Source organism: Botryllus schlosseri, chromosome 7, assembly GCF_051294905.1.
Source record: "Botryllus schlosseri isolate E-star chromosome 7, Bs_hap1, whole genome shotgun sequence".
Lineage (NCBI taxonomy): Eukaryota > Metazoa > Chordata > Ascidiacea > Stolidobranchia > Styelidae > Botryllus > Botryllus schlosseri.
This window is the reverse complement of record NC_137242.1, coordinates 18,102,882-18,124,711: the sequence shown is the minus strand read 5'-3', so window position 1 is coordinate 18,124,711 and position 21,830 is coordinate 18,102,882. Positions and strand designations below refer to the sequence as shown.

Here is a 21,830-nt window from a genome sequence, read left to right as displayed (position 1 = left end):
ATCAAGGTAGCGGAGGCTCCAATTCATCGAGGGGGTGCAGAACCCAAACGTTTATTTAGTTTCTGCCTTGGGGGTGGGAAAATTATATCCAAAACTATCAAGGAGAGAAGGAACATTAGAGCTCGCTTCCGTATGGTGTGCTGCCCCAATTTGTGTTCTGTTTTGTTTTTCAATTTTCATTTTCTGTCCCACGAGTAAATGAGAAAGAGGAAATAAGACCACGATACCGCGTGTTTGGCTCAGAGTTTAGAGCAGTTCAATAACTTTAAAACAGTATTCTTGAAATTTTTAGACCGATACAAAAATCTGAGTTTTAGTGGCATCTTGCGACCAGAGCCACCACAAAGAATGCCTTTTTAATATTGTAATAGTTTGGTAAGACGCGCTGTATGCCCGCTACTACAACCGCTTCAGGACCAGAATTTTGATTATGTAATATGTATAGCGCGCAAATATTAATTCACTATGGCTGGTGCGCGCCACAGTTATTTTAAAATCTAGTATTTGTGCTGCGTCGTAAGTTAAGCAAGTTTTTACAATGTCGTCGCAACAATAAAAGTTAGGGAGTCACTGCACTTCAATTTCCATTTAAATTATCACACGTCCGTAAAAGTAACAATTATTTGCGATTTCCATCCCCACTCATCCGCAGCACGCTTGTTATCCGCAGCGTATTTTTTCATTCGCGCAAATGCGTACCTTCCCACAGGTGGGACGGCACTGACGTAATCTATTAGATTAGACTTTTCGTCAGACACACAGGTTGTATTTTTAGTGATAGTGCATGTGAGTGTGGTTGCGCGCTGTTGAACCTGCGGAATTAAAAGCTCGTTCGCCCGTCCGTTCTGGTTGACGAGATGTGGTCAAAACCAATTAGGCGCATAGGATCAAAATATCACCACGCAGCAAAAGTCATGTTGAATAATGAATAATATACAGAATTTATATTCAGTCTCGAGTGTACTTTTATAACCGTAAAAGGATCATAAATCACTGAATTGAGGTAAGACAAGATGACCGTCGACGTATATATTTTGAGATTTTTATCAAAGATCTTGAATTACCTCTATGCTTGACGCAGGAGCGAATTGCATTAATAGCACATGTTGCCACATAACAAATTTTTGTTGCAGATCTTCCCCCAGATCCCACATTTTGTACACTATTGAAAGAGAACTGCGATGTGCAGAACGTTAAGAAGCTCTGTCCACTATCCTGCGTTCCGCCCCGCCCAATGGAAGATATCACTTTCACGGCTCGTGATGTTTTGTTCATCCTCGATGAAAGCAGTCGCATTGGTGATGAAAACTTCCGAAATTTTCTGGTTCTGGCTAAACACATAATGGAGAGTGAGTATTATACGTGCAAACTGCTTTCTAGATTTAATTCGGCATTTTCGGCACAATCTCTACATCGGGGTCATGATTATCATCATTATACTGATCAGGGTTGATCAGGGGTCGTGACCCCGATGGGTCATTTCTCTATTCTCCGGGCGGTCACGACGACGGAAATTATTAAATACTAAATAAATATGGCAATTACCTGGCTGCTTTGAGCAAATTATTCGTCCCATAACGTAAGGTTGATATCTTGTCATCCTTATAAATATTGCCGGGTCCGGTGCATGGAAATCAATATGTCTAGAATTTCGCTTTCCAGGAAAACTACAAGTGAGCCGGTAGTGCGCGACGGAATATCTCACAGACTTTTAATGTATTTCGCGTGACGCAGGTTTCCACGTAGCACTACTTGACTTCTTCGATTGGATATAGACATCATTTAATAAGACCTATATATACGTTTTTTGTTTTGTTTTGGGGTATCCATGGTGTTTGTCGACTACTATGGTCATTTGTTCCAGGCCGATACTCTTCTTATTTTCCGTAACTGCCGACTTATAGCACGGCCCACCTCTAGGCTTTCGTAAGACACCGCTGACACGGATGGAGTGTCGAGGAGGAGCCTAGGTAAACCTCCAACACTTAGGTATCGGATTTCGTAAGTCGACCTCGGTCGGACTCGAACCCGCACTCATTGGTGTTGCAGCCGCGGATTATACCCACTGCGCTATCTCGCCACTATATATACGTTGCTATAGTCTTGATGAGGGTTGGTCAATTGGGTCATATGTGACGCATAAAACACGTTGGCGGGCCGAGACGAACGTTTAGAAAAGTGGTTCTTAACCTTCTCTCTCCAACGCCCCCGTTTCAGAAATTCCAATAGTCTGGGTGCCGTTGTCGTCTAATCGTCTAAATTGGGTGCCCGTCTAGTGGTTGTGTCGTCTAAACGCGCGAAGCGTGAAAAAGTTCTATAATTCATGATTGAATCGCTCAATATGATCGGAAATCTCAATATATTGCTATCAATTTTTATCGTCTATCTGCTCACATGATCAGATTTACCGGTAGAGCTGATCGAGTGAGGTGTGTTGGAAAAGGTAGGCCCTCTAAATACTAATAAAACATCTTCGGGTACCCGTTGTTATATTTACATGTTGCTATTTCGTGACCTCCTATATGCTATGTCAAAAGATATTGAAATCGCCCAAACCTACTAAACTAAACGACGTACACGATTTCAAAATGGTATTTCTTTACTGGCAAATAATGTTCCGTCGATATGGCATTTGTCTTGTTGTGGGATTCGGATCGGCAGGACAGGAACATTCGGCGCCGTCCATTTAGGCGTCTATGGACAAATAAACATATATGTATATGTATCGAAATTTTCGGTCAGCACAAAGGCAGTCCTTTTCGGCCAAGGTTTTCTCGCTGAAGAACGTTCTAGCGCACTTCTCGGAGTCGCATGTTACATAGCCTATAACTTCATATGTATTGGTCCATTCGAGGGGCTCGATAATGGCCGACGCCCAAGTTCCCATTTCTATAAATCATGCGTATTTTTGTTGGGGAAAGGTACCCAATAATCAAGATATGTTGCGAAATTTTTTTTGAAAAATTACAAAAAAATACAACATGATTTGTTTTAATTCACGAAAGAATTTTGGGGCCCTTTCGAGCTCGGACACCCACCTAATTAGGGGGTTTGGGGCGCGGCAGTTACGGTCCTGATTATATCTTACTCAATAACCATGCCACGCGGCGAAGACTATTCGTTAGTTTCTCGCAGATCAACTCGAGCTAGCCCATTGGTAGGGCCTATCTATAACTTTGTTAGACCATGTTATTTCGCCATTCCCAGAAAATAACGTGCCATTGAAATGATATCAGTATCGCTCACGCGTACGAGACCATACTTAAAGAAAAGTATCTTTCGTGAGGCGCACGTGATTGCAAATTCTCATTTCTTCACGGAGCGCACTTATACCTCGGCTTCAGACTTCAGCAATAACAATATTCGCCCCTGGCAATGTTCCCCCTAATTTTTCACGAGTCTGCGCGCCTGCGTGGTCCTTTGGACAAAAGTGCGCAACGACTAAATAAATATCACTTCGGATTTTTTGTGCGCAGCTTAGATTTTCTGTACGCAGAGACCATTTAAGCACTGCGCATTTGCGCACGTGCGCAGCTTAGAGGGAACATTGGTCAGACCCTCTCGAGGAACAGGTTTATGGAAGTCATGAGCTTTCTATTGACAGAGGGAGTAAAAAAAGGTGTAGACTCGATAAATATAATATTGTTTTCGTTTATTACATGGTCCACATGCCAGCAAATAATTGAAGTAAAATGTCAGATGGTGGACGCTGCTGCTACAAAGTATTTGTACAAGGGCGTCTCATATTTAGGCAAGGATTGGACAGGACACCTCTTCTATAATCTATACATTTGCCAAGCATAGTAATGTAAAACATCTGATGTAATCCAACTCGAAACAATGTTACGTGAATGTGGCTGTATACGCTTGGAGAAGCAAACGAAGTCCCAGTTGACGCTATTGTCCAAAGTTGCTTGAAGCTACCCAGGACCGGAAGGAACACAGGCAGCTTCATGTAGCCACATTTTTCAGAGCTATCATCTTGTTGATAGGCGTAACGGCGAGAGGCCAGTGTAGAGATCGAAGTTGTACACATATTATTGAGTTCACTCCAACCGGAGGTAACTGTTTCCTTCAGTAACAACACAAACAAGAAACCAGTGACGGGTAAATGTTATACCGAAATAAAATCAGGGGGATATTACTGGCCAGGTTACAAGGCAGTATTCTATGAGGGTACCAACAAGTCGACGATGGTCCGTGCATGTTTTCTTAGAATGTGAATGATCTTCTACTTGCAAAATGCCGATAATATAAAAATATGAAAATCGAGGAGTAGTTGCGATATTGCATTATGCAAATCTTATCTGATAAGCTTTGTGATATGTCAGCAATAACCAAGAATGGCGATGTGGCTAAAGCGGATCTGGAACCTAATCCAAATTTTTAAAGAACGTGCTCAAATGCCAAAAGCGTACCAGAACAACTCTTATATGTTACACCGAAAAACGGCGATTTGTTATATAAGTGTTGCACTAAGGTGTGTCAAAAATATTGCAAGTAGCTGTGAGCGCAATAAACGATGGTTTCTGACGCCGTTTGCTGAGATTTGTGCTGATTTTTAGCTCCGTTGAATGCATTTAATCGAAGAAAATTCAACCTGCGTTAAAAAAGCCACCAGGTAGTTCTAGGTAGTTCGAAGTTCCAGTAGTTCTAGTGTTAACCGTCACTGTGGCATATAAGTTTCGAAGTGAATTGGTAATACTGTTGGCGTCGGGGTTGGAGTCAGTATGTTTAAAGACTCAGGAGTCGGAGTCGGTCCATTGAGAATGTGTGGAGTCGGAGTTGGAGTCGGTGGTAAAATTTACCGACTCCACAGCCCTGCTCGTAAGAGCCACCCTTAAAGTAATATACAAAAAGGAAGAAATAGATAACAAAAAGAACTACAGACCGGTCAGCCTCTTAAACGTGGATTTTAAAATCCTAAGCAGAATATTATTGAATCATTTAAAATAAGTTTTACCAGAAATAACTCATGAGCACCAGCATGTCAACCGCCTAAAACAATTGGACAGATGAACTTACTTCTGAGAGAGATCACAGAAGAAATGAGACAGAAGCAGTAAGGCGCCTTCATCTCGATTGACGTCGAGAAGGCCTATGACTCGATCGATCACGGGTTCCTTCTGAACACGCTAAAAAGGGGGGACTAGGGGAAAACTTCTGTGTCTTCTTTGGAAAAATCTACGATCAGGCAGAAGAAAAAATCTTCTTAAGGGGAGACGTAGAAGAAAGCATACGTCTCGAAAGAGGTATTAAACATGGGGACCTGATGTCTATGCATCTATTCACGTTAGCAACAGAACCCCTGCTAAGGAGACTTGACCAGGAGCTCACGGGATATAAAATCTCGGGGGGGGGGAGAGAAAGATTTACATCTCCAGCCTATGCTAATGATTTACTTTATCTCTAGAACAGTGGTTCTCAACCTTTTTGTCTCCACGGATGCCCTTGTGACTGTCACGGACCCCGCGGACCCCCAAGTTTTGGATCAAAGTTAGCTCGATTATCGGGTTGCCGTTATCTGTCTTGTGCAAATATCAACCTTATGCTAGCGATAAAACAACCATAATGCTAACAATCCCAACGGATAATTTGATGGCATGGAAGGTTAGGGCTGTCGAAGAGAGAATTCTCAAATTGTGAAATTAGAAGTTATACACAGAGCAATAACCAGTAACGGTACGTAAATCGCGCCACGCGCGAATTTTTTTTTGTTGACTGTGGCTTTGAGCCCTCTTTCAGATGCTTTCACCTCATCTGAGTTTGAGAACCACTGTCACAGAAGAATGTGGAGGGTTGCAAATACTTCGAAGTCACCCTGATGAAACTTACTACTTCAACTTCTTATTTTTTCCATCACCCCCCACAAAACATTTCTAAACAGCAATATGTTTGTATCAGTAGGCTATTGGTAATTAAATGGAGTTTGCAATGTAGGTTATTTGATCTCCGACGCCCATTCTGGTTATGTGAGTCATGAAGTTTTAGTAGCAATAAAGTGAAATTGCCTCGTGATTTCCTAAATTAGAAAAAACAAAAAGTATGTTTCCACCATTTTGCGAACTTAGACGTCTCGCGGACCCCCTGAAAATGCTTCGCGGACCTCCGGTTGAGAACCACTGCTCTAGAAGATCAATACGATCAAATGGGTAAAGGACATGGAGGTATTGGGCCACGGTATCTACCGAGGGGTCCCAGACCAATATGAGCCTTGGAAGACCCCAATGGAAACGGCTAAAGTCCTCATGAAGGACATTGAGAACTTGAACCTTGAAAGGAATCGGAGAATCCAGCTATATTGAGGACAAATATCCTTCCGCTTTTCACATACCCGGCGGCGATAACAAGAATGCTCCGAAAGACAAGAACCGACCTAAGGTTTGAAACGATGAACTATCTATTCGGTAAAGGAAAACAACCGGATTACTACAAAATAATACAGAACGAGGATGTGGGAGGAAGGGGGGTCATGGATATCCCAACACTTACGGACATCATCCTGATTAAACCGGCGATAGAACATCTCAGGACCAACCAAATCAACACCGTAGGGGCATGGGGCGAGAAACTTGAACATCAGTTAGCCCTCACCCTAAGGAGATGGGGAAGCGAGTGGCGCAGTTCGTTAAACACTGCAGTCACGACACCAATGGTTGCTGGTTCGAGTTTCGGCTCTGCCATGTTTCTATGTGTCGGAGGTTTATCTGGGCTCCTCATCGCCGATCCCGCTGTAAATACAACGCCTTGAAAAGCCTAGAAGAAGAGAGAGCCGAACTCTGGAAAGATGGCAGCTATAGACCAGAAAAACGAAGCAAGAACGCAAAAGACCTTGTGTTAATGCAAGTAATGTGCTGGGCGCAAATAACCATATAGGCGATAAGCGCCAATGTTGTGAATAAAACAAACAAACCCTAAGGAGATTCAGCTCCAACCTGATAAACAACTCCAAGCCACATGCCTTGCACCCGAGGCGGCATTGGAAGGAGATTAACAAGGTAATGAATGGAACTACCGGATTCGACAAAGAACACATCGAAATGAAAAAGAACACAAATCTTTACAGAGATGCAATTAAAGTCCAGCATGAAGACAAATTATTAAAATGAAAGGACCAAACTGGAAAAAATTCAGAACAGAAAACTAATCGCAGCGCAAATGGACCTGAACTGGTCAATAACCAGTGGATAAACACCAATGAGAGCCTGTATGCGAGAGCGCTCACAGACGCAAGGGAGCTCTGCAGGAAGAGCATAGATACTACCCCGGACCTCTTCATCAACTGTGAGAAGACCAAAGAGGCGCTAGATGCCATCACAAGAGCCTGGAATAAAGTGACAAGACGAACAATAGAACTCACAAAAGTTCAGACCATAATGCACATGGAACGTGAGAAAGCCCTACCTGAAATCCAAGAAGATACCCTCACAGTCCTTACCAAGACGTTAAAACAAGCCGTATGGTCAGCATGAAATAAAACGAAATTCGAGAGTTGGAAACTGAAACACGACTGGATTACCAAATCGATAATAAGAAGATTAAAAATGAGAAGAAAGGCGCAGGGAGAGGAGGGGCTAGAGAGGATACTGGAAGATATAACTAAAGAACTAGCCAATGAGCCGCTAGGTGGCAAAACAAAAGAAAAGAGCAAAGCTGAAATCCTTGAATAACATAACGAAACCTAGCCTAACCCTATGCAGACCCTATTGGGATAAAGTATACCGCGAGGTGAGGCCAACAACAACAAATGTCGCTTACTCTGTAATTATTTTTTATAAAACCATGGAATAACAAGCAATAACTTCGCTTCTAGTGGCTGGAATTCAGCCGAACTAGGTGTGCACCATTTCTAGTGACAACCTGACAATTTTATGGGGTAGACAGAAAAATTTGAAAAAAATTTATATAATAAATTCAAGAGCTTCTTGGTGGTACCGAACTTCAATATACAATTGATTAGTATATTCATATTGAAATGAACCCGAATATTTTCGGCTGACACTCGTCAGGGGTAATCGTCAGCAACTAGTAGAGAAATGGAAAGGACATTGTATATCAACAATCGTATCACAAAATATGACGTCACCAGCATGAACTTTCGTGAATGAGAGAGCGTTCAATGCACTATTTTTAGGTGGTACACGAACTCCTTTTGTTGACAGAGTTTTGGTTGGTGTATTTTGATAAAAGTGATAAATTCATTATATAAGTGATAAATTCATTATAACTATAATATACTTTTTACTGCAAGAACCTCGCTTCTACTAGTTGGAATTGAGACAAATTTGGTGTGCAGTGTTGTTTTACCCAAAATAATAATTTTATCACGTAGCCTGTGAAATTTAAAAAAAAATGTTTTTGAACAGCCTTATTGTTCATCCGTCGTTTTACTTAAGTTCATTGGTATTTCTGGATTGGGAATATATTTATGAACTACAACACATGTGTTTTTAGTTCCGTGTGCCCAGCCTATAGCTACATATGTGTTAGTGTGTGTGTATGTGTGTATATGTATATATATATATATGTGTGTGTGTGTGTGTGTGTGTGGGGAGGGGGGTGTGGTGTGTGGGGTCTGAGTGGTGTGTGGTGTGTGGTGTGGGGTGTGTGGGGTGTGTGTGGTGTGTGGTGTGTGGTGTGTGTGGTGTGTGTGGTGTGTGGTGTGTGGTGTGTGGTGTGTAGTGTGGTATGGTGTGTGGTGTGTGGTGTGTGTGTGTGTGTGTGTGTGTGTGTGTGTGTGTGTGTGTGTGTGTGTGTGCTGTACATTAGGGTCATGACTAAAAAGTGAAATTCAAAATTTTGTGTGTCTTGTAGTCACAAATGATTAACTGCTGTATCCTGATTTTAAAATTCACCAAAGTTAAGACGACTGTTTAAACAAAAACCTCCCGGACAAACAATTTCTAGTTTTCACTGTGTGAAGAATAGGCTTTCTTTTGTAGATACAGACTATATAATATACATAGCGACTGATTTGATTTTAACTTACACAATTCCAATTACGAAAATTAAAAATAGTATTTCGGTGTTCGAAAGGCGAAAGTAGAACAGCTCAAGATATTTTCAGCGGTCTAGAAAACCGATTAGAGGAATATGATGCATAAGGAAATTTGAAAATGTCGCATCATATGTGACACAACATCTGTTGATACTGGACGGCGGAATTGCTTTGAGGTGAAACTGCAAAATGGAATGATGAGCAAGGGTTTTCATAAACCACAACACATATTGGTTGCCAACATCATATTATCGATTTTTAAAGAATATATCAGAGTTCTCCATTCCAACGTCTTCAACAAATCCAACTCTCAGCTACAAATTTGAAGATGATGTGGTAAAACATAACGAAAACTTGGTACAGGCCACCAAGCCAGAATTTCAGGTGAAAATATTAGAAAACTGAGGATGGAGGGATGATTTTAAGTTTATCTACGAGCTTTGCAGAGCATGCCGCTCTTTCAAAGAAAATAATAGATTACCACTAACCAAATGGCATAAACTTCCATCTCCACGCAATGCGAGATGCAGCTCAAGGGCCATGATTGCGTACTTTTAAATCCCCAGATGGAGAGTAACTCTGGAGATATCATGCTTATTTATCGCAAATGCGTGTGAGGAAGCCTGGTATTCTACCAGTTGTCTAAAGATGCAATATACTAGAGCCCAACCGATTATCGGCGACCCGATAATATCGAGTCGATATCATACTTTGAAAGAATTATCGGTATCGGCCATTGGAGCGGAATAATTATCGGCGATTTTCGTGACGTCACAACATGGCGGTAGGAAGTCAGACAACTATAATCTTTGACCGCTAGACTGAGAATATTGATCTATTTTATATAGCTTACACTTTACAGGTGTCCAGATGCAGTCTTTCTAGTTTATTTCAAGTTCAAGAATGATGGCTGTAAAGATGTTCAAATAAATGCTCTGAAGCTTTTGAAATGTGCTTATCTATATCCAACTTCTTTTGAATATCGGCTGAATGTATTGGGGTTATTGGTCAAGGTGTGATATATTCGGATTTTTCGATATCGACCCAGATATCCAATGAAGGTCGGGCTCTAGAATATACCAAAGATTAGTTGCTGCTATCTTTGCGATCGAATGTCCTGCAGCGACAAAGTGTCTTAAAACCCCATAGGAAGTCGGATATGTCCGTTGTAGTTGTCCCTGGCACTAACATAATAACAGAAAGGGAGGTCAAATTGATTTATGAACTTTACCAGAAGTGCAAAAGGACATATATTTGAAGTTACATTTGTAGCAAAGAATACCATTGAATTGTAATTTTTTTCTATATTTGGACTGATGTCGAAAATTGAAGTTAGTTTGAGCGAGACATTTTTTTCGATTTGAACAAAATGATTATAATTTTATTGATTTATACCAAAATGTTCATTAATTCCTGCTACAGGCCAATTTTCTTTTAAAAGTCATAACCCTGCTGTGCATTTTTTCTGTCCAATTTCACTTTGGTGTTAAAAACATATGTGAAATCGCAATATTTGAAAGATACGATACTTATTTGGCGATGTCGTTATCAATCTAAACAGAGCTTCACTAACCATCGTAAGTCAAACTGTATTACGAAAATCGTTACGTTTTCGTGTTAACGCAGAACACGAAACAATGCAATGTTTATCGAGTCAAGACAAGGTATAAGTTTGGATTGTGCCGTATTCTGATGTCTCTTTTAACTGCTGTAACGCGAGGCACCAATTACTCATTGCCGTTATCATCACGAATCCACACGTCACTGTATTCTGAAGATATAACAGCCGCTGTTACTGGTTTCAAGCCAAACTAAGCCGCATGTCGCAGACCTCCAGTAACTCAATATCTCGCGCCACATAGTAGCATTCGAATTGTCACCCTCGGATGCTGCATACTTCGGTTGAGCTTGAGAGCCACTGAATTATTTACAAAAATGGGTTTAGATGCGTCTTGTGTTTAGAAATCGACTCAGGCAGTCGTATTGGCGTTCTCACATTCGATAGCATCGTTTATGAACAAATGGATTTCATGAAATACGACGAAGAAAAGGATCAGGCAATGTTCACGTGAGTTGTAAAACATAGCGATTGTTTTCATCCCTATTTGTATATGCATTTTACATCGAATACACTATAGCAGGGGTTCTCAACTTCCCTTGTATAACGGGCCGCATTTTAACAGCAAATGACGCTGCGAGCCACAGAACATTATTATCATGTAATTGTGTGCTACTATTAAATTTAGGCTAATGTAGCCTATTTACCAGTCGTATACGGGCCGGTATGCACCTTTTAAACCCTTCCAACAGAGAACTGAACTCTCTGGTTTAACGCGGGAGCGAGCATGTATAAAATTACGGTAACTTTTTCGTTACAGTAGTCATTTTCGCATTGAGCTCTCAGTAATATGAGAAGAAGTTTGGCGTTCGGGGTCATTTCTGAGCAAACCAATCAACCCTTCTCCTTTCATTCCATGGCGGGGGCCCTGCACCATTAGTTACAGAAGTTAGTTTTTTGAAGTCGATGTTTTTCGCTGTCCCCCCTCCCACGTTTGCCAAACCAGTGTTTTCTCTGCAAATATGTCCACTCCGATAAAAGGCCCCCAGATAAATAGCTATGCAATGTCTGTGGAGTCGGTGAATTCATCCAATGCTAGGATATAGTAGTCTACGCGACAACGTGTTTCAGAACATTCGATAAAAGATCGACTGACATTGCTGACATTGCTCATTTTGGCCACTGTTGAACCAGACAACTGCAGCTTCGACATATGTCAAGTGATGTTGTCATTGCTGCTAAGTTCAGGAAACAGCAAATACTCGCAGAGTTTTATTGAAGTCACACCTTCTCTGGCAGATTTCGTGGGTTTAGCCCAGCACTTTTGAACGATGTGTCTGTAACGTCGTCGGGAGTTTTACAATGCCTCAAAATATAGATTGCTGTGCTTCAAACCTATTCAACATTTGTTTAACCCCTGACGAAACTGTTGCGGTATCGTTTTAGGCTTCTATGCTTCGTTACGACTTATGAAAACTGTTCTTCGACAAGTATGACACATCAGATTTCCATTCATATCTGAGAATGCAAATTCATTGTTCCACGCTGAGTTACAAACTTAGTTCTCGCCGTTTAATTTCCAATTCCTTGTTCCTGTTTCTGTTCAAACCATTCGCAGTAAGTGAAACAGTCTTTAAAATGTACTTATACGTAGTGGGATGCTCGTGAACCGTAGTCCAACCGAATACAGATTCAAAAAATAACAATCTAAACTCGAGCATATATCAAGAAACCAGAACACATCAAAAATGAGTAATCAAACGAAATAGAGACGGTGCGATAAGAGAGCTAAGCAGCTCAATTATTGTGCAACAATACCGTGTCAGTAATAATTGCATTCATAATGAAAGACGTCGCGGGCCGCAAAATAAATGTCTGCGGGCCGCATGCGGCCCGCGGGTTGAGAACCCCTGCACTATAGTGTACACTACTCCTGCTTCAGAATGTATTTTGATTGTTCTTCTTAAATTGGCGGTCCTGAATCGGAGTCTGGCGTTATTGTTTTCTATCACGTCACGTTTCGGAGATAATCTATTTGTGGATAGGTTCTACTTTATTTGGTGCACAAGTAGATTTTGCCACTTGCACTACTTACTCAAGTGGTTAGGATTTCACACTACTTCTACTTCAACGTGAACAGTTTATCGGCCGAACGACTTACTTTCATAATTTGAATTTTTGAAAAGTAGAAAGTAGTTTAAGATAATATTGCATCCCTTTTCCGAGTTTAATTATCAAAAGAACCACCTCAAATAGCCCCTGTATCTCAGTAAGTAAATTTATTTTCGATAATTCTGGCAATTGGTTGTGTTGTTAATTATTTGCGCTAGTCGGGAAGATAATCTTGTTATTCCGAAAGCCGCCAGCTCCATAGAGGTGTTACAAGTAGGGTATGCGACCCCCTCCAAATGTCCGCTAGCTGCGAAATTATAACATGACAGCTTTGACGATGTTATGATGTATTTGAACTCTCGCACTTGGTGTCTATGACAGATTAATAGGGTTGTCTAAAAGTTCAAAATTTTTAAAAATGCCGTGTGATTGTGTCTCATTCTACAGATTATTGATAATAAACCTTTAACGAGCCCAAAGGAAGCTCTCAGAAGGGTCATTAAGATTTCGGGCAAAGCGTTTGAAAGTTGTTGCTGAAGAGTGGGCGGGCCATAGAACGCTGAAGTGCGAATAGGCGGGCAATCACGAAACCACGGTTCTTGATTGGGTAATCGGATATGCTTCAATGACGACGGCGGTGGCTGCCGCTGATTTGGGTGCTTCGCAGTGTTAAACTGAAGGAGTCTGTTAGTAGCGGCTGCGATTCTGTCAAAGTGCGTTGTAGTTTGATGAGTCAATAGTAGTAATGTAACACTTGTTCAATGAATGTCTTAGCTGTAGCAGTATTTTCTGTTCTGATGGGGTCGAGTCTGTTAGTATAACGGCTGCGAACTGATTATGTACAAGCGATTTGCGGTTTGATGAGTTGATGATATTGATGTGACACTTGTTCAATGAATGTTTTAATTGTAGCCGTAGTTTCTGTTCTGATGGGGTCGAGTCTGTTAGTATAAAGGCTGTGAACTGAATATGTACAAGCGCTTTGCGGCTTGATGAGGTAATAGTATTAATGTAACACTTGTTCATCGAATGTTTTAGTTGTAGCAGTATTTTCTGTTCTGATGGGGCCGAGTATGTTAGTATTACGCCTATGATTATGTTCAAGCGCTTTGCGACTTGATGAGGTAATAGTATTGATGTAACACTTGTTCATTGAATGTTTTAGTTGTAGCAGTAGTTTATGATTGAGTGCAATAAAATTACAATCATGGCAGAGGCAAAACGGCGAAAGGTTGAGCACGTGCCACAGCGACGAACAAGATCTAATTCTGAGCATTACGTGGTCGGATATGCTCGCGAATACATCTGTGTCTCGAGCTTACCTACCAAACGAGAAGTAATGAGTCACCTGCTGCATCTGAAAGAGAATTGCGGCCAGTCAAGCCCTACTCGGAAGCTATGTAATGTGGTGGTAGATGATGTGTGGAAAATGCCTAAATCAAATGTTGTCACATCACTTCGAAAACTGCACAAAAATTGACTTGATCTGAAGTCGGATTGTACACGGGAAAGTGATCTCAAAGTTAAGAGGAAAATATTTACGGACGATTTGGAAGTTAGGGTATGTTGGAAGTACAGAAGCGACAGAATACAAAATGACAGTTACCTATCACACGACAGAAAGCATTGCGTTCTACGAAGCTCAACGACAATCGTGGAAATATGTAATGTTGGGAAGGGACAAGATTCTTGCTGAAGACGTCAAAAAGAAGACAGCATCCATTGTGGATCAAACAGTTGAAAACATTCCACAAGACTCAAGAGATGACTATGTTGTTTTAGCATCTTAGTCATCTTCAAAAGAGGATGATAGCTTGAGTTCAAGTTCTGAGTATGATGTGTGGCGCGCTATGGCACGCTAACTGGGTATACACTACGTCGCGTTCCCTCTAGGGTCCGCAACAGAGAGTCGGCGAATACGTTGGCCTGCACTTTATTGTATAACAAAAAAACATCAATGGACTAAGGATAAAATGAACAGCGTTGGTCGCACAGCGTCGGTCAATCGGCAGATAAAAGGGCGGCAGCACTTGTCAGGTAAAAAGGCCGTAGCAGTCGTCAGGTATAAAGGCGGCGCGCATCTACCGAAGGTCTTCTTCAAATAGTCGGAACCCAGACACTGTCGCGCACAATGATCAGCAATGATTGGTAACTGGATGATCCGGCGTCGAGAGGGTATGTGCGGTACACCAATCCGCCATAGATACTGATGTTGGTGTTGGTACCTCGACAGCCATTAAGCTGATGGCACCTTAAATATCATGAAAAACACCCATGTGTCCCAAGCTCTAGATCGATTGCAAGTAACGACAACAAGGCAACGATGCTGAAGGGAGCATTTATTACGACTTGTGGCGTGGATGTAGCAATGCTCTCTTTGTCAAGTTCGTCAACGAAGAGAGCCAGGAAAAGAAATCGTCTTGAAATTTCCAGGGATATTTCAGAGAAATTTCAAGAAAAGAAACCACAGCATGTTGTCATTCATTGGGATGGAAAGCTCATTTAGGATAGATTGGGAAATCGAGACGAAGCTCCGTCAATTGTTCTGTCTTGTTATCCTCGATACTAATAAGGGAAGCTATTTGGCATTCAAAAGATACAAAATGCTGCAGGTCAGACACAAGCTGAAGCCAGCTTCAACCTAATTGAAAGGTGGAATATACAAGATGCTGTAACAGCTTTGGTTTTGAACACTACAGCAAGCAACAGCGGCTGGAAGAAGGGGGTAGCAAAGATGATTGAAGACTTTCTCGGAAGGAAGGTGTTCTACCAAGCTTGTCGGCATCATGTGTATGAGCTAGTAGCGAAAGACGTTTGGAAATGTCTATTTGGAAAGGCCACAACTGGACCAGAGAATACATGGTTTCCCCCCCTTAAAAGGAACTGGAACAGTTTTGACAACAACAAAAAAAAACAGCAATTCAAGACTCTGATTATTCCTTCCTGTTTTGAGGAACGCGCAACAATTATTGTTGCTAAGTTACTACTGGTACTGGTACTGCTGGCCATGAAAGATTTTTTTCACACGCGACGACTACGGGCAATGTGTGAATAATGCCCTTGCTCTTCTCGGTGCAGGTGAAGGTCTACGTCATCACAAACCTGGTGCAGCACATCATGCGAGATGGATGGGTACAATCCTGTATGCTCAGAAAATGTTCATGTGGGCTGACCAGTTGAATTACAAATCTGAAGAAGTTGAACTATTGCGCCGCTTCAATGTATTTTTAGTTCTTTATTATATCCCTGCCTGGGTTGATTCAAGCATTGGCCGTGATGCAGCCGGTAATGACTTGAGATTCATCCAGCACATGTCGAGTTACAAGGAATATGATGAACAACTTTCCTCAGCTGCTTGACAAAAGCTGTTGAAGCATGACTGGTATATTGTGGAGGAAACTGCTGTATATGCCTTGTTTTCGCCGACGGAAACCCGGGAAAATATGGCAAAGGTGCTTCTGCAAGTAAAGCGAACTTCAAGTTTCAGAAGGGGCCCACCCTCAATGAACACAACTATACAGATCAACAAGGAAACTACATTGTCTGATCTTATTGGGCCCCAGTCGTGGTACATATTTGAAGATTTTGAATGCTCAGGAGATTGGCTGAGACAACCAGTTGATGTTTGGCATTTATCAGATTCCTACAGCAAAATGAATTCTTTCGTTAGTTCGGTCAAAGTTGATAATGATGCCGCAGAAACAGGTGTGAAGTTAAGCACAGACAATGCTGCAATCATGACTGACAATGATCAACAAAGAGAAAGTCTGCTTCAAGCCGTGGAACAGCATAGGAAGATGTTTGGAGGCAGCAGGAAGTCTACTCTTATCAAAGGGGCCTGTGATCTGCAAAACTGACCCTGCAGCGTAATTTTTTATTCATGTCTTTTGTAAATAGTGTTTTTGCCGTTATAGTTTTTTGAATAAAAAGTGTAATGTGTGTTAGTTTTAGGGGAGAGATGTCGACTAGCAATTACAAGCAGTACTGAGATAATTAACTACTGATGAGAAATACATGAGTTTCAATCATTGCCAGTAAATTTCGGAAAGCTCGAAGATGGCAGGATGCATGCAGTTCATTTATATCTATAGTGGCCAGAGCACCTGTGCAATGCATAGCAACACTGGTTTACACATGCTGCGAGAAGAAAGTAATTTACTATGTCACGGGTACTATTACCTGTCGATGGAAAATTACCATATCTGCGAAATTGCTGGAAACCAATACTACAGAGCAGAGCGAAATCGTTACCATCGACGATCACAAATCAGTCTTTCATCCAATCAGGAGCTTAACATCACGTTTCAACCAATCAAGATTCTAAGTTTTTGATTGCCCGCCCACTTCTGCTATTCCCCGCCCTCTCGTAGAGGGCTACTTTCAAACGCTTTGCCCGAAATCTTAATGACCTTTCTGAGAGTTTTTTTCGGGCTCGTTGATGTTATTTATCGCTAATCTATAGAATGAGACACAATCACGCGATATTTTTAAAAATTTTGGACAACCCTACCGATAAACTTCACACCTCCAGACTAAATCCTTCCAACGGCCTCATACGATATTAGAATGTTGTGCTCCCATAACTGCGAATACGGTTATAGACTCATCTCTGTATATTTCCCCATACTTATGAAGACAAAAAAAATTAATAAATCTGGTTACACTGAATCGCGCGAAGCGAGGAGAAAAATTTCAAGATAAATAAAATATGCCTTAGAAGACTATACCTTGGGTCGATTTACGAAATACTGTTCGGTCATCTTCGAGGTTTCTCCATTTTGAAAAGGTCTGTTTCAGTTTTCGCAACAAAGACCGTTGTAATATGCTGTGTGCGTCAAATCATTTGGCGTGTCATGGCAAATCCTCTCGCGCTTCGCTTGTGGCACGCGTGCTTGATATCGCCTACACCTGCTGTACTAAAACAACATGGATGCAGGTCTAATAAAAATGAAGCATACCGCATCATGAAGTGTCACCATCGTCCAAACATGTACGTTTCCGTATCATAACATTCCTTACATTTGAAAAGGGAGTACCATGCCGGCCATCCGGCATAAATACATTACAATAGGCTGGTCCTGTAGAATACTCATTCACTCATGTATTTTATGACGCGAGTTAATTAAAATCACTGGTGTACATTAAGATGCAGTTGAAAATTATCGCACCTATGAATATTTTAATATGTTTAGTAGGATGATCATGCTTCAAGTTTTTGAAACGGTGAAATTTTATTTTCAGGTACCATAAATCGGAGTCAGGGAAATCCTGTTTGAAAAATGCTCTCAAATATTCTCAAAATCATATGTTCACGTCCGAAGACCGCCAAGGATTGATCTTCCTTTTTACTGAAGGGTGAGCAAACCAACGTGTTGAAAATCTATCAGTTGGTTAATACCCAACCCATCCGGGTAACAGCCACGTGAATCAAGTGTTCAGTTCAGATGGACGTCTGCCAAAGATTGCAGTGAAGTGGTTTCAATAGATATTAACATTGCCGTGGTGGCCATGTGGAGATGATATATAGTTCATTCAAATTGAAACGATCTTGCCGGATTAAGAAGCATAATATGAGTAGTGTATAGTAGCCGTTCTTATACCTTGCCCGATCATGGAGCGATGGGGCGACTGATGGGCGATATGGGGTGATATGGCGGTGCTACAGAACTATGGTGCAGCAGCATTCGGATGTAGTTCTTACTGCGGTGTAAGAACTACAGTCCGGGACCAGTGGTTGTTAACCTCTTTTCCTGTAGCTCCCCATTTGAAAAATCGCCAAGGTCTAGCGCCCCCATAATTTAAGGACTGCAGTGAAAACGATGGGCTGGAGGTCGAAGTCCGAACAGTCTTTTCGAGTTTGGACTTTAATATTTGAAATTTGTGGCACTTGAATCTCAATGTAGTGTGTTAAGAGGTTTCGTAAAAGTAATTTTCATTCTACTTCAAAACATGTAAAAGTAGCCGATTAGCCAATAAAGAGCCGTGGGTATGCGATTACGAGTCTTCTTGCCGTTCTATGGTCGGTGGCACGCCCATTTTTGGGCAGATACTTTCAAACGATTTGATCGAAACATTAACGGTCTTCCTGTGAGCTTCTTCCAAGCTCATTGTTTTGTTTTTATCGATAATGAGACACTATCACGGAGCATTTTTAGGATTTTCTAAATTTTGGACAACCCTAGTGCGCAATAAATTCGCCCCTCCACACCAGGGGTTATCGACTTCCCATGTATAACGGGCCGTATTTTGACAGCGAAACAGGATGCGAGACGCAGAATATTATCACCATTAAATGCCATTATATTAAAATCACTGTAGGCCTACTCACCAGTCGTATTCTGACGTTTAATACATTTTAGGCATTACTGAAGCATTTGTGAATTTTGCAGTTAATGTTTTATGTGTTAATGAATCATCTTCCAGCGGCGCAAGTCAGCTTTGTCAAGTTGTTTTTGGCTGGTCCTCGCTAAAAGCTACTCATTGCAGAACAATAGTTCTCTCCCACATTTGCCCTGCATGTCTTTTGCAAATGTGTCCACGCAGATAAAATTCAGCCATATTATAAATATGCAATATCTGTGGACGAGTCGGTGAACTCGATCAATAAGGTTATACCCCAGAGTAGCCTGCGCGTCTGAGTGTTTTCGACACTGCGATAAACGTTCGACTGGCATTGCTGGTACTCTTCTCGTCACGGTTGAATCAGATAACTGTAGCTTCGACATTTGCTATGTAATGTTATCCTTGTTGCTAAATTCCGGAAACAGCGAATTCACCCGGTCTTTCTTAAAATTCAACCTATCCTAACTGGGTTTAGCGATACTCTAAGCAATTTTGAACAATGCCTTGGTAAGGTTGTTGCCCTAAAATATGAGTTGCTGGGCTTGGCTCTAAAAATGTGTTTTATCCTAAGATCATGTGAAACAGGTGAATATTTAGTTTTGGAACTCCGGATGAAACTGTCAGTTATGTCGTTGAAATTTTAAACGACATAACACTCGAAGTGTGAGTCACCAATAGACAACACTGAGATATTGTGCTTTGCAAGAGTTAAGTACCTAATTTAATATATAACACTGCCGTATCAGTTGTAATTGATTTCGTGTTAAAAGATGCTGCGGGCCGCAAAGTAAGCGTCCAATTGTCGAAGCAAAATCAAAGTATAAAAATACATTCACGTGATGAGAATTACCATCAAAGCTGTATCGGCTATTTGGATAGCCGTAGATTTATATTTGGAATGTATCGCATACCACCTGTTATAAACGATATATTATTCTGTAAAATCCTTCTATCAGTGATAGATCACGCTGCCCTCCAGCCTTTCCCCACATCAGTGGATTACAGGATAATGGTTTTGATCACTGCTTGGTGTAAAGTTGAGAACGATTGTCAAAACAACAGTACAATCATTGCTGAAAATATGACATTTGGTGAATATAACGTAGCACCACCTTCCTTTTCAGTTGCGATTTTTGTGGTACTGCTGGTGACCTGGGACAGATAGCTAAGGAACTTTCAGAAAAAAGCATACCAATAATCATGTATTGGGTGAAACCGAACAGCGAAAACTGCGGGAATATCATGAAGGTATACTGTAGTTATCAGTAGATCAAGTTTGTAATTTTTCCGACAGTTTCCAGCAGCTTCCTAAATACTCCGAATTTACGTAATATGATGTAGGCTATTTAGCGGTTCATTGGCATTTTATAATGTAATTTTTTCTATTTTTTATGAACTTTCTACTTTAACGTTTATTAAAAGTATTGCATCTACTGCAAAGTTAAAATGAAAGATTTAAAACTATTTTAAGTGTGGTTTTATTCTTTTTCATTTGCATAACAATGAGTTCTATAGAATAAAGATAGAAATTTTTTTTTTCAGCTTTCAACAGTCCCCAATAACCGGTGTAGTATATAGGGAACTTAGATGAAGGTAACAGCATGCAATGTCAAATTCTTGCTAGATATTGAGATGTTTAATGGTTTTGAAGGTACAGTGCTATTAGCGGTGAAAACGAAGAAAGCAGTCACGGCTGAAAGCCTTCCTAAGCCCACGAGAACTTATCAATGTAATATTATGCTTGTTGATGAAATAGAAAGAGCAGAGAATTGAATAGTATATTCATATTGAAATGAACCCAAATATTTTCGGCTGACACTCGTCAGGGGTAATCGTCAGCAACTAGTAGAGAATTCGAAAGAACAGCGTATATCAACAATCGTAACACAAAATATGACGTCACCAGCACGAAATGTCGAATACGAAAGCGTTCAATGTACTATTTTTAGATGATACACGAAAACACTCCTGTCACGCTACCTACTCAAAGACGTTTCGACACCTTCTTATCTTTTCATTGTATCGCAGTTTTGTGGTGATTTAAAATGATGATCATATTAATAAACTGATATTGATACAGATAGCTCGGAATATATTCCACAAAATGTTTTGAACTAGGTATTGTATCCTGCAGTGCACTGCGTGTCGAAATCGAAAAGGCACTGTACTGTACAACTTTTGAGAGTGATGCCCTTTGTCCATTAAAGATGTTTTGAAGCGTTTTGTCCAAAATGAACAAATAAATATACTTGTGTTTGAGAGGTGCAAAATTAAATCGTCAAATTTAGTGTCAAATTTAGTGTTGTTAACCACATTCATATTAAACTTAAGAGCTTGATGACGTACAAAATTTAATGTGAACAAAGATTTCTACCACATTCGCATTTAATTTAGTATTTACACAAAGCAAAAAAGCAAAACCCAGTACAATTACCTTCCCCGTATTGCCAATCGCAGAGGAGAATTCGGCATGTGTACATCGATCTCAAACCAAACGCTAGAAGCCAGTAGGCCTTACCCGATGTATGTTATAACAACCTGGATTTGATCCCGAAACAAGCACAATAATAATCATTAGGGATGGTGTGAACCCCTGACAGGTTCAGGTTCGTGTGAACGCGAACCTTTTTAAAAGGTTCTGTGTGAACACGAACGTGAACCTCATGACGTCACGTGACGTCATATTTCTAATTCTAACCCTATCTTTCAATGAAGTGACAGCCTATATTAATGTAAACGATACCCAACGACGACTTGGGCCACGTAATGCAACAATTCTGAAGTACATATTGGCGTTTTAAACGTCGCTAAATGTATCAA

The 21,830-nt window shown here is 40.9% G+C and overlaps 1 protein-coding gene across 6 annotated transcripts in view; it reads left to right on the top strand.

Annotated features, from left to right (window-relative positions):
- LOC145442780 (uncharacterized) overlaps positions 1-21,830 on the top strand; it is a 290,597-nt gene that overhangs the window by 266,752 nt on the left and 2,015 nt on the right. For all 6 annotated transcript variants that reach the window (XM_080320766.1, XM_080320768.1, XM_080320767.1 and 3 more), the window contains 4 exons: positions 1,134-1,349; positions 10,961-11,066; positions 17,910-18,023; positions 20,135-20,258. In XM_080320766.1, the coding sequence (XP_080176892.1) occupies positions 1,134-1,349; positions 10,961-11,066; positions 17,910-18,023; positions 20,135-20,258 (560 nt within the window). The remainder of the gene's footprint in view (positions 1-1,133; positions 1,350-10,960; positions 11,067-17,909; positions 18,024-20,134; positions 20,259-21,830) is intronic.